General features: G+C 38.3%; 1 protein-coding gene across 5 annotated transcripts in view; it reads right to left on the bottom strand.

The window, feature by feature from the left end:
- Positions 1-666: 666 nt before the first annotated feature.
- STX17 (syntaxin 17) overlaps positions 667-13,888 on the bottom strand; it is a 58,624-nt gene continuing 45,402 nt past the window's right edge. For all 5 annotated transcript variants that reach the window (XM_004747693.3, XM_013053814.2, XM_045081629.1 and 2 more), the window contains 2 exons: positions 7,724-7,810; positions 667-7,010 (listed from right to left, as the gene is read on the bottom strand). In XM_004747693.3, coding sequence (XP_004747750.1) covers positions 6,771-7,010; positions 7,724-7,810 — 327 coding nt within the window. In that variant the 3' untranslated portion in view covers positions 667-6,770. The remainder of the gene's footprint in view (positions 7,011-7,723; positions 7,811-13,888) is intronic.

Below are 13,888 nucleotides of genomic sequence, written 5' to 3'. Positions count from 1 at the left end.
AGACACGCAAGCACAAATCATTTCTTGCATGTGGGAAAGGAAAGCAAATATGTCAAATATGCCACACACTCCAGCAAGGTGGGGTTTACTAACTTCCTTGGCAAGGAAGGCAAAAGGAAGAACTCCTAGGGTTCTACCAGTATTTTCTGATACAAACCAACAGATCAATTCCTTTAAACAAAGAATTATTAAGTTAAAAACATGTATAACCACCCCAGTCTACACTTCCATCTTCATCACTCTCAAGTTTAGCTCCTTGGTTTTCTTTGAGCACACTACGTTCTTTCATGTTTTCAATCCTTTGTACATGGAACTCCTCTGCCACCTCGAAGCCCACAGCTTCCTCCAGTCAGCCATAACCTTCTTCCAGGCATCAAGAAAAGTACATGAGCTTGGGTACAGGAGACCTTGGTCAAAATCCTGTCAAACGCCTTCCTCTTACCAAGCTTTCCCCTTCTCTTCCAGGCAGCAAATCACTCCATCTTCTGTGCCTTCATCCTATTCTGTTTATTCTTCTTTTAAGGTACTAACCACGTGTTATTGTGATTTACTTGCTTTACATACCTGAATTCATTAGCTTGAATGATTTAACAAGGGTAGATTCCATAGGTCTAAGATTTTTCTATGTATGGTGGCCCTGGTATGCAACACACAACAGGCATTCAATTCAGTATTTGTTGAATGAATTTATTGCATGTTTCCTTATACAAGCACCACTCAACAACACAATTAATTCAGTAAGCTTTACAGAATTTGTAGATATTCTCACCATTGGGCCTTTTCTTGTGCTGACCCTTGCCAACATCAAGGGTTTAACAATAAAACGGAAAATATCTTAGAGGGTTTAATTAATGAAACCCAGGTAAACATCTTTTTAATGATTGACCATAATACAAGAAAATCTCAAGTACTTGAGAAATGTATGAATAACGTATATTCTTGAGTTGTTTTTCTCAAATATTTATTAGTCAGGTTTCTCACAGGAGCTAGACAATGGTCCATTCAAGGCTGGAGTATCTATGCTGCTGAAAAGAAATCCCCATGCTCTGGCTATCAGATGCACAGGTGACAAAACTGACAATTTTAGGAGTTAATAAATTAAATGTAATTTCTTCTGGAGGGACAAAAGATTTTCCTTAAGAAACAACTTTTAGGCTGATCAGTTGTGTAAAATGCAGTACTACAGAATTTTACAAATGTAAACAGTTTATTACCAGTTCATAATTTCACCATGGGAAAAAAACCCTTAAAATCATGTTTATGGAATGTCTGATTCTCAGTGGCACTGTCAGTTGGTGAGTAGTTGAGTTTGAAGAGATAAAGCTAGAGCCAGAATAGGGAAAGTTGTGAATGCTCACCTAAGGGTTTTGAACTTTATTGAGTATTCAGGGGAGCCACTGCTGAAATATTTCAGCAGAAAAATGGCCAAGGGACCTGGTTTTCATTCTTGTGGCACTGATGTGAGGAATGGCTTAAAGTTGGGGGAAGTGAAATAGGGGGTAAGAGGTAACACAGTCTTTTATACTAGAGTGATGACTATGAACATATTTAGAAATAGATGCAACTAATATTCAAAGTAGAACTGACAGAAGCCAGTAAGAAGCTACATATGAAGAATGGAGAGTGTCAAGTTGCTAACTACTGAGGTTTATGGTTGGCAAATCCCAGACTGGAATAGGAGAAGGCAGCCACCGCTGAGAAAAAAGGCTTATCAGGGGAAAGACAAAGCCCAAATTAGCACTGTGTTCTCCTAATGCCCCATCCAATTTTCTTTTCACTATAGCTACTGCCTGATCTGGAATTTTAGCTTGTCTGAAAGACCATAAGCCTCAGCATACAACTTGATATGGCAGAACAAAACTTTAGTTGAATTACTTTGAGGGTTTTTGTTTTTCTTAGACCTTGGTATAATTCTAGCTGTTGTGCCAACTAGCTTTGATCTTGAGCAAATCATTTTTATTCAATTTATTTTTTTATTCAATTTATTTCTTTTGTTAATTTTGCACAGATATATCTATCTCCAAAAATAATTTGAGAGTGGCAATGTGGACAATAATATTCATCTTTTGCCTTGATCGTTTATAATACTGAAGAAGTTCCTCTGTAAAGTGGTGTCAAATTATTGAATATAAACAGCAAGAACCACCTGTTAGAAACAAAATGTTGTTAAAAACACAAACAGAACCTAAACTGCTTACATTAATTTAGGCTCCCAGGGAAGCTTTCCTACCTTTTATTAGTCCTATGATTCCTTACAAACATTATCTAACATTCATTAAGTACCAGAGAGCTAAAGCCACATGGTACCTTAAGAGAACACGTCCATTTCACAGGAGAACCTTTCCCCCAGGCTTTTCATCATCCTTTCTCCCAGATTTTATGTGGCAGCAATGAAGGGCAAAGGAGACCCTGAGAAACACCTTTCAGTTTTAAGTTAACACAAAGCATGGCTTGGTGCGGTTTCTGTTCTGTGCGGAGAAATGCTGCACATTTCATACTTACATTTCAGGTTTCCTCACCTTCCTGTGATTGGTATGACCAGTATTCAGTCCTACTCCTGTGCAAACTACTTATGGCATAGGCAGCCCACAGAGATAGGTTTTCAGACTTGCAGGAGTCTCTCTTTATAGCATTCAGCTTCAGTAGACCAAAAGTTCTTGCTCTAGGAGCTCTGGCCAGCATACCCCCTGTCTGGGCACCTGCAGGTTATCGGCTCCAGCACAGGGAAGTAGGAGAGCAAAACCATCAGAAGAAAAGCAAAACTAAGAATGGAAGAGAGGAGAGGTCATAAGGACAACGGGGTGTAATCCATGACTAATACACACGGAGATGGCTCTTCTATTTACTTTGCAAAATGTCTTTGGAGGCAATTCCAAAAGAAAAGTTTCAAAAATGTTCTAAGTAATAATAGTGTCACTAGTGTAAGTACGTGACTTCCCAAGAGTACCATTTTAAAAGATAGCAATTATTTGATTCTATGAGTTATGATAGGTTTAAGAAAAAAACATTTCATTTTTAATACAAAAAGCATCGCTGAAGAGATGGCTATAACCCATGGTATACAAGGAAATTTGTAGGACATGTAGGTGGGTTAGAAGCATTTTTAATTTTACAGTCTAAGGACCAAATTCAGCACTAGGTACTTCTGCATCAGCCACTATTAAAAACTTAGAGGCTGCAGGACAGTTCCTGAAAAGACTAAAAACAAAAAACTGCAAATGCACATGTAATTTCACAGCAAGCCTGCCTTACAGAATATACTGGTGTTCGGGTGAAGCAGGATGAATGGCCCACCTCGATTTTATGTACAGAAGTAGCATAGTGGAGGAATAACAGATTTTTGTAGTTCAAGAGACCCAGTTAACATCCCCTGGCTTCAACATTTCACAGCTGAATAACCCTCTGTAAGTCATTTAACTTCTCTGAGACTCTGTTTCCTTACCTGTAAAATGCCTAGTGAAGTGCCTGGAAAACAGAAGATATTCAATAAATATCAGTTTCTCCATAGGGTGTTTTCTTCTTTTCAAACAAAGGGTCACAACCATTGGTAGATTATGAAATCAATTTGGTAGGTTACAACCAGCAATATTTTAAAAACAAATAAAAAATATCGGAGTACACTATACGTAATAGTATTCTCCATTATAAATAAACTGAGTTTTGATATAAATGCATTTTTTACTGTGGGTTACAACCACAAAGTTTTAAAGTGTGCTCTACAGAAAAATTCTCAGATTATTATATCACAAAGTCTTTAGAAAAACAAAAAAGGTCTTTAGGAGCACTACCTTTTTCCAATGGACCGCTATACACCACCCCACTCATTCTGCACTTTCCCCCCTGTGATCTAGTTTTGTAACTGGAAGTTTGTACCTCTGTAAATTTTAAGAACTTAATCAAAGTAACCCTTACCTTCTAACTTGAATATAGTAAAAATAAGACATGAATCACAGAGAAGATGAATTTAATCGGATACCCTAGGGCATTAAATTCAGTTTAAGATTGGTTTCTGTGTCATATTAATTAGTTCATACCTCTAAACACTTGATAGTTTATTATAGTTGATTAAACACTTCTAGAAAGTTCTACCAAAGGTTAGCTTTTAGATTCTATTACAGGGAAATTAGACAGAATTTCTAAATGGTTTTAAATTATAAGACTTTTTAAAACAACTAAAATTTGCCTGAGCATGAAGGCTCGTAGGGTAATATTCCAATCCTGATGAGTAATAAAAATCAAAAGGCCTATTTGAGCACATAGAGTGGTGTCCCAAACTGGCTGATGAAAAATGAGAGATCCTCAAACAAAATATAAACTTCAGTTACAGGCCTCCTCTCTCCTCCAGTTCCCAGTGTAAAACTAGCCTGACAGGATAATAAGTCCCTAGGGCCATTAAGATGGTGGGCTAAAGGTAGGGGCACCTGGGTGGCACAGTCAGTTAAGGAACCAATTCTTGGTTTTAGCTCGGGTCATGATCTCAGGGTTGTGAGATCAAGCCCCGCATCAAGTTCCATGCGCTCAGTCTGGAGTCTGCTTAAGATTCTCTCCCTCTTGCTCTGCCCCTCCCTCTCAAGCTGTCTCTAAAATAAATAAATCAACCTTAAAAAAAAAAAAGGATGGTGGGCTAAAAAGCATAGCCAATTGTGGGTTGGCAGAGAGGGAATGATATGGAGCAAGGAAGACTGGGCCATGTTGAAGGGAAGAATACTCAGAAATTACAGAATTCAATAATTACAGCTGAATCTTGATGAAACTGTATCTTAAATTCTTTGTTTTAGCTGACCAGGCCAGACTGGCCATCGTTGGAGTTACTCTATGGGACTGAAGTTTAGCAATCTTGTTTTAAAAAAGCACCCTGGATGAGTCTGATCCTCATTCTGGTTTGAATACCCTGTGTTAAAGGGACAGCAAAGATCAGAAAATATTTTAAAAAGTGTAGTTCCAAAGTAATTATCCTAGCCTTACAGGTATCCAGTATCAAATACCGTATCAGAACTGGACACTTATTCAAGGCACTTCCTTCTTGGTACTATACTGAAGATACAATTCTCAGATAGCAATACTTGATATTTTCCAGTTATTTAATGCCAGTAAGAAATGATGCTTTCTCTTCATTAGAATTCATTGGTAAAAGTAAAAAAAAAAAGTGTAAGTCTGGCTATATTAGACAAAGAAAAGTATCAAGCAAACAATAAAAATTATTAAGAATAACTCAACAAGAGAGAAATGATAAGCATTCAACCACCTGAGGAATCTGTTTGGCTCCTGAGCTCACACATTTTGTGGTACAGGTGACCATTCCTCTACTCTCAGAAAACAGTAAAGATTAAGGCAAAAGGTGGCTCCTTCCTATTTCAAATGAACTGGGGGTACAGGATGAGGCTACCTGTGATTTTCAATTATTTTTTCACAAAATTAAAACCTTTTTGTTATTTGGGTTGGGCGGGGCCATGTTTGTTGTCAATGTCAAGTATTGGAATTAGCACCACAAATCCTTCATCAGGATCACTCTTGGCACCAGGCTTTGTCTATCATCTTGAATATGAGGAAAGGTGAGCAGGAACGCCACTCCCGGGAAGAGATAACAGCTGGGAAAAGTAAAGCATAGGAGACAGCAAAGCCTGGGGAAAAGGATGGTGGTTAACAGAAGTGAGGTAGAAAGCTAGTTCTTAGCTCCCCAAAAGGCCAGCTGAAAAGACACAGGGTCAGAGATTCCCCGCATGGCCGGTACATCAGTCTCTTAAAATTGTAAGATGCCCCAAGAAATGATCTGGTACCCCCTGCTACCTGCTTATTTTTTACCTCAAACTCTAACAATGTTGGAAATATTTGAGATTTCCTTTCTTTCTTTTACCTAGAGGTTATAGGAAGGGATGAATGGATATGGGAGACAATACAAGAAAGCAGATTAGGAGAAAAGTCCTCATTACACATGGGTAGAATTCACCCCACAAGTCAAAGAACTTTGCAGAATTACAAGGGAGGGAAGGCAGAGGGCACTAGATTTTTGAGTTGTTAAGAGGCAGGCTGACAGACCAAGCTTAGTGACTGGCTTAATAGTCTCCTATCACTTGAGATTCTGTGTTCTTTATTTAAAAAGATAGAAGGAAGAGTTCAAAGAAGCCAGTGTCACAAATTAAGGTATCTCAAAGAGAAGCTGCACCTCTCTTTCCATTTTCTTTCACTATTAGTGTCCTTCACCAGAAAATACAGGTGGACCAAACTATAAAAGGGTTCACCAAATGGACTCCATTATGTGGTTCACCTGTGCCCCTGACGAGATCCTGATTTCCTTATTTGATAAGAAAGGCTCTTGAACTCCCCATTCTTTTCTTTGTTAACAGGCCTAAATAACCTCCTATATATAAGAGATCAATAAGCATATTTTCAATATACTTAGTCTTAGGGTCTCCAAGTAGGGTTATGGAATACACCAGCCTTCCATAAACCATCATGTCCACACATCTCGAGTCCTTATCAAAGTTAAAAATTCATTTTTCACATTTCTAGGCAGAAAATCTGGTCCTTGGCAGTCTTTAAACTTTACCTGACATCACACACCTTCAGCCCAGGCTCCTCGATCTCTAACATCTCTCTAACACTCCAGCAAACAACAAAATATATCTGCTTATCACAGTTCAATACCATTTGAGCATCTATAGCCACTATCTTGACATAATCATGTTCCAAAAGCTGACTGAGTGTCCAACAGCAGCAAAGGTCCTCATTAGGATAGACACATTGGCGCCAATAATGCTGAAGTTTGGTTTTTAACTGCATTTTTTGTCAGTTTGGCTGGGAAGATCTGGACAGCTGGAAGTGAGCTTCTCCATCATTTTCTGTTTCTTTCTTTGTATCAATTTTCCACCTGTGAAGCCCAACACCCCACCACCAAGTGCAGCTGCAATTCCTGCCACTTTGAAGCCTGCGAGGAGGCCAATCGGACCCCCTACCACTCCTCCGATGAGTGCACCTGCCACAGGCAGAGCTGCCAGCTTGTATTTTGCAGCCTGTAAAAAAAAAAAAAAAAAAAAAAAAAAAAAAAAAAATTCAATTTAGAAATTGAGTTGAGAATATCCGCCTGTGGTGATGTGCATTTTCCTCTCATTACTCCTGGCAATGCCTCTTTAACTCTTGGTACATAATGAACCTTAGAGCTCAGGAGAGGAGGCAGTATTCCACAGGTACTACAATTGTTCCCGATCTCAGAATTTGGAGAAATGAGCTACGAAAAGTGGACTACCACAAACGGATTTTACTTGCAAAACAATCAATCCACTAACTATCTAGCAAGCTTACTTAAACAGTTTCGGCGGCTACAGATAACCCCAAAGCTTTTATGTTGCATAGACATTATTCTGTGCTATATACCTGGGGTTCTATGGGAAATAGATGGTCCCACCCCACATGTACACTCTTGCCCCTACTGGATTCTGGTGACACTTTACTCTCTGAACTTCCGCAAATATTCCCTTATAATACCAAAATGCCTTAGAGTGGGGCTTTGGTTTATCCTCTCAAAAATTTCTCTCCCGATAGAATGAATCTTAGAGTAGAATATTACAACAGTCATTGATTTCTTGCACTACCAATGTGTCATTTGTTCCTTATTTCCTTAATTGCTGGTTCGCTCCACATTAAAGAGAGCAGATCAATTGGGTTAATACTACAGATTCCTGGGAGCCAGAGTACCATTGATTTGTCAGCAGGAGCAGAATCTTACCTTCCCCAAGTTTTTGGTTCCCTCTTCAACATTCACAGCAGCTCTGTTGACATGGTCTTCAATGCTGTCAATCTTCTCCTGCTGAGACTAGATGCAAAGGAATTATGAGTGAGCATTCCTGCTGGGGAGCAGCAGTCAGCCAATACACACTATTTTAATTCCTGTAATCAGGATCCCGTGTACTACAGCTTTGCAGTCTGAATAGTGGTTCATTACTAGCGTCTGATAAACTATGCCGAAAGTATAAATTCATTTGTATAAAAAAGAGGGTGATTTAATTATTAGATAATAAAAGGGTGGCACCTTTATAGGAAAAAGCATCTCACACTAACATTCATTCAAACATACAAACATATTATTCTCCAAATGAATCTACTTTGTCAGAGAAGAAAAATCCAAATAAGCATTTACACGTCATGCTGAGGTTGATGATAAAAAACAAAAACAAAATCAAACAAAAAACTTTAACTTATCTTCTTTGAAGATTCAAATATTTAAAACAGGCAAATTTGCCTTAGGAGTAAAAGGCCCTTGGATCCAATAAAATCAAATGATTACTTTTAAAAATGAGAATACAATTTGGTGTGATCTATCACAAAAACTTTCTACTTGTGATATACAGTAGGGAGCAGTGAATGAATTTACTGTTCTAAACTTCACACCTGTACACTTTAATACATTTTAAAATCATGACAAGTTAAAATGTTTCAGATCAAAGATATTAATAAAGCATTCTACAAAAAAATGGCAACACCTGTTCTGACACAATAACACTTGTGACTCATGGAACCTCGGAGTGAATGGGAGGAATGACTTTACCCCTCAGAGGTGTGAAGCCCCATTACATTTCTCAGAACTGATTACTGGACCTCAGCTCAAACACCTCCAGTGATAGGAACTCATTACTTGCCACAGGAACACAATCCCATTTTAAGTAAAAATTAGACAGAATTTATATACAATAATTTTGAGGGTACAGAAAGATGAATTCTGACAAATGTATAAAACTCAAGTAACCACTATCACATCAATATATAGACTAGGATTTTGTTTGTTGGTTTCGAAAGATTCATTTATTTACTTTAGAGAGCAAAAGAGAGTGCACATGCACAAGGTGGAGAGGGATAGAAAGAGAGGGAGGGGGAGAGTCTTAAGCACACTACATGCTGAGCGCAAAGCCTAACATGGGGCTCAATTCCATGAGCCTGAGATCACAACCTGAGCCAAAACCAAGATTGGATGCCGACTGAGCCACCCAGGCACCCCAAGGTTTTTCTTTTTCTTTCTTTCTTTTTTTTTTATTCACAGCAGAAGAGAATCCCTGTTTGATCCCAGCTAAATCCCACTTCTTTAGTGTAACTGTGAAATAATTCAACTTTAATCCTGAAGCATTTAATTGCCCTCTTAACACTAAATCGGATATGAACACTCTTCTAACTCCAAAGATCATATGAGATCATATCACAACACAGCTAATCCTCACCCCCCCAAACAGGAGCGTCCTATCAGCATTACTGACATCCTTCTCTTCTGATTCACCAAGTTTGTACCTTTTCACTGGTAGACCTTTTATGGTATCCCTTCATTCCTGTATTCTCCACTGCTATTCTTGAAATCTCTAACACAACCCTGAAAAAAAGTCCTTTATCTGTTTTCCTTTTTTTTTTTTTAAGATTTTATTTATTTAACAAAGAGAGATCACAAGTAGGCAGAGAGAGAGGCAGAGAGAGAGGAGGAAGCAGGCTCCCTGCTGAGCAAAGAGCCCGATGCGGGGCTTGATCCCAGGACCCTGGGATCATGACCTGAGCTGAAGGCAGAGGCTTTAACCCACTGAGCCACCCAGGTGCCCCTATCTGTTTTCCTTTTAACATTTCTGTCAGAGACAAGTACAACAGTGATTCTCACATGTGAGTGTGCACCAGAATCGCCCAGAAAACTTACTGAAGCAAAGATTGCTGTGCCCTACCCCCTGAGCTTTTGATTCTGTAGACTTTAGGTGAAGCCTGAGAATTTGCATGAAATATGAGTCCCCAGGTGATGCTGTAAGTCCATGCTTCTTCTCACACTTTAAAAACCACTCACATAAGTACACAATCAGATTAAGGGCACAACCTTTCTGACCAGATGTCCTGTGTTCAAATCCCAGTACTGTGTGCCCTTGGACAAATTACTCAAGCTCTCCAGGTGTCAATATTCTCTCACAAGTGAGGATAATACTTCACGGAGTTGAAGTGAGGATAAAATGAGATACGGTCTGTAGAGTGTGAGGAGAAAAATAGAAAAAGTCATCCTGATCGTCTCAAGAAAGCCCATCTTTCTTTTCTAAAAAGTATATTAAACTTCTTCCTATGAGGCTTGAAAATTCTTGGGCATTAAAACATTAGATTTTTCCTAGGCATTCATTCATTCAGTTTTCATTTTCCTCAGACAATAAACTTACTTAATGTTAGTTCTCTTCTTTCAACTCATAGAAGCAGAAGTCCAACACTAGTAACATCCAACTTGTTGGGATTTTTTACACTGAATTTCTGTCATTGTTTCTATTTGGGACATCCTAACACTTTCCATTCTTGCCTGAAAGTCTGTGCTAGCAGATAAAACACAGACGTGATCACCAACCTCCACATCCCAATGAGCTGAGGGGTAGAGGGAAAATAGCCAATACACCTCCTTTCTCTCAGACCCCAAATAATTTTCATATACCTACCAACCTCCCGTTTTTGCTTCTGATTTGCTTATGTTTGCTTTCATCTGCCCAGGCCTCCCACATTTGACAATCTTCAAACTCCCTTTCTGACATTTATACTTTGGCGCCTCATACATGTTCTCAGCATCCCTTTAACAGGGAGTTGAACCATATATGAAAGACACTAACATAAAGAAAGACTCTTCTCTTTGCAAAGGGAAAGAATTCTCAAAGACTCCAAGGATATGTTGATGGATTTCATTTTAAAAAATGGTGAAGTAGGTCCCTTTGTCTTCCCCCCCCCAAAATAAATGAATCTTAATAAGCAGTTATAAGAGCATCTAAGATTCTGAAAAAGAAATGTGATTTATTAAGTTAATGTTGGCTAAGTAGGATGCAATTTGGGCATTTGAAGTCAAAACTAATGAACTGTCTTTCCCTTGAATGCTTGTTGTGGGCACTTGTATACCCAGCATCCTCTCTAACAAGCAACAGTAATACTTCGAACAAATCCATTCCCCAATCTATTTACATCAATAAAAATGCTCTCCCTTGCAGAATCTTGCTAATGGTTGTATAGTTTTATTAATGTGATAAAAGCTATGGGTTTAAGAGGCTATTGCCAAAACTGTGGTTATTTTCTTTTATTTCTGACTCTCAATTACAACCATCTTTCGAGGCTAGCTCTTGTCTTAGATCTTGGCCAATCCAGGTTAACACTGAGCTATCCCAGTTCTGAAGTCCAAAAGTATGTAACCTATAATTCTTAACCACAGGCAATAAATAATACACACAGAAAAGCTCAGAAACATACAAACACTACTACATACAGAGTCCAGGATTATATTGGCCTAGATATGCAATAAATAGCGTAGGTGAGTAGGATGTTGATATCATGGGATTTGGCAATAGGAGAGGGAAGTGTAAGGGCTACAGTACTAAAATATCTAAAGGTAACATGGTAGAACTCTAAACAAGGAGCCGAAGAAGGAATCCTGTAAGAGAGGGAAAAAGGCAGGAAAGCATCTGGGGTCAGAGGAAGGAAAGGGGATAGTAAGTAACAGAAATTATCTCATTTCTTCCTCTCATCAGTTTTACAAAGCTCATTGTTGTCAAACAACATCCTTAAGGTCAAGTGGCTAATAAATCCAATCGATCTGATCTAATCGACTATGACCCAATTTTTACTCATAGGAAATAAGGTAGAAAGTAGAGACAAAGTTGGACCAGTAGCAGGGTGACATGCCACTGAGTGACAGGCCCAAAGTTCTTTAAATGCCCCTTGACAAGAAATAGGGCTAGTTCCATAAGTATAGGAAGAGAAGAGGGCACTTGAGCAAAAAAGGTTGAAGAAAACTGAATCAGGGTGCTTAGATATTAATCCATTATTAGACCATACCTGGATCTCTTGATAGTTTTGTGGGTTCATTTTTCATTATGGTAAAAAATATATAATATAAAATTTACAAATTTTAACCATTTTTAGTGTGCAATTTAGTGGTATTAAGTACATTCACAATGTTATGCAATTATCAAGACTATCCTATAGGTTTTTTTTTTTTAAACTGTTCTCTAGTCTTCACTGACCTTACTTAGCACAGTCCTATGCACATAGAAAGTACTCCAAAAATACATGGTTAATTTGTCTAGATATTATTATATCCATGTGACAAGGATGTGGTCACTGTGCTTATGTTCCCAAGTAACTGGTGCCTAAATGGAGCTTCTGTGAGTACTGACCATGTGGTCATGGGAACTCAGTCACCCTGGGAATAGTAATCAGTGGTTCTCCTTTGAGCTTTTGCCTAATACATTCTGTTCCATGTCCTCACACAGATTATTATAAATAGGACATTTGTATAGAACTATGGCTATAGCCAAAGTCTTCCTACACAAACCTTCCTTAGATTAAGGGTTAGGAGCTATTTACGTAAGCTAATCGGATATATAATTATTAGATGGCCACAGCCCTCAATTTTTCTTTCATGTGCCTATCCCTCTGGAAGGGAAATGTATTTGTCTGGAATGAGACGCACTTTGTACATGTTTGTTTGTTTCTTAAATCAACTTTACTAAGGTATAGTTTACATACATTATAACTCACACATTTAATGTGTAGATATCATGTACAGATTTTACAAACTAGATTATATCAGAGAGTTAGAATAATTGAATAAATCTCAATTCTGAAACAACAAATATTTGGGGATTCTTGTATCATTCCCTTTTATATGCAAGTATATGGATAGATTACAGGGATACCTAATCCAGAAACCTCAAGTATTTTGCTGCTTCTGATTTAGCAGCATCAAAAAAGGAAAATGCTTTAAAAAATTTACTGATGTTCAATTTTAGGCATTAAATTTCAAGAAAAAATACAAAAACTAAAAAACAGATGAAGGGACTAGTATTGAAAGGTCTAGAAAATCATATTCTAGAAGGAACACATTAAAGAAGAGTTCTTAAAAGAAAAAAAATATGATGAGGTTGGATAGGGTGAGGAAGGGTAATATTGGTCTAAAAAGTTGAAAAATTTTATATGGAAAGATGACAAAACTTATTCAGTGTATGGCTCCAAGTGGGCAAAAGTACCAGAGGGAAGTTATTGTAGGGCAGTTTATAGAAGGAAGAACTTCTAAGAGGCAGAGAGAATCTCCAAACAGAATGGCTGAAGTATAAAGTATCCCTGCACTGTAATTGTTCAAAAGAATAAATAGATTAGCTGGCTTCATAAATTCGGTCGAATTCCATTCTGAGATTATGTAATCCAGGGACTTCTTATACTTGAAAGCCAGATGTCAGGGAATCCATAATTCAAAGATGTAAAACCCCCAGATCACGGTTTGGTCAAGAACAAAAAACTAAGCCTAGACAGAAGCATGAGCAGACACAGGTTTCCTCCTGTTGGTACACACAGACACACACATAAACATCCAACCTTCCTGTACTTCCTGGGAAGGAAACATAAAAATAACTTAGAAAAAAAATGACAGAAAACCTATTCTTTCTTTCCCACCAAATCCTACTTTATGTTCCCTCATCTATGTTAACAGTATCACTGGCTACCCAATTATGCAGAATAAAACCTTAATGTCTGACTCTTCCATCTTCCTCCCGTTTCTAAGTCTATCCCAGAAATACCTCTCAACTGGCCTTTACCTGTATACTTGTATTGCCATTGTTCTTGGTGAAACTTTTTTAAATAAAGATTTTATTTATTTGACAGAGACACAACAAGAGAGGGAACATAAACAGGGGAGTGGGAGAGGGAGAAGCAGGCTTCCTGCTGATCAGGGAGCCCGATGTGGGGTTGGATCCCAGGAGCCTGGGATCATGACCTCAGTGGAAGGCAGCTGCTTAGCAACTGAGCCACCCAGGCACCCCTGTTCTTGGTGAGTCTCTTGCTACTGATTCCTAACTAGTCATCCTGCCTATTATCTCCCCCTTCCCTGAGTCAATATTCACATTGCTAAAGGTAA

The sequence above is a fragment of the Mustela putorius genome, unplaced genomic scaffold, assembly GCF_011764305.1.
Source record: "Mustela putorius furo isolate JIRA1106 unplaced genomic scaffold, ASM1176430v1.1 tig00000580_pilon_pilon_pilon, whole genome shotgun sequence".
Classification (NCBI taxonomy): domain Eukaryota; kingdom Metazoa; phylum Chordata; class Mammalia; order Carnivora; family Mustelidae; genus Mustela; species Mustela putorius.
Note: the sequence above shows the minus strand (reverse complement) of the source record. Positions and strands in the feature narration are given on the sequence as shown.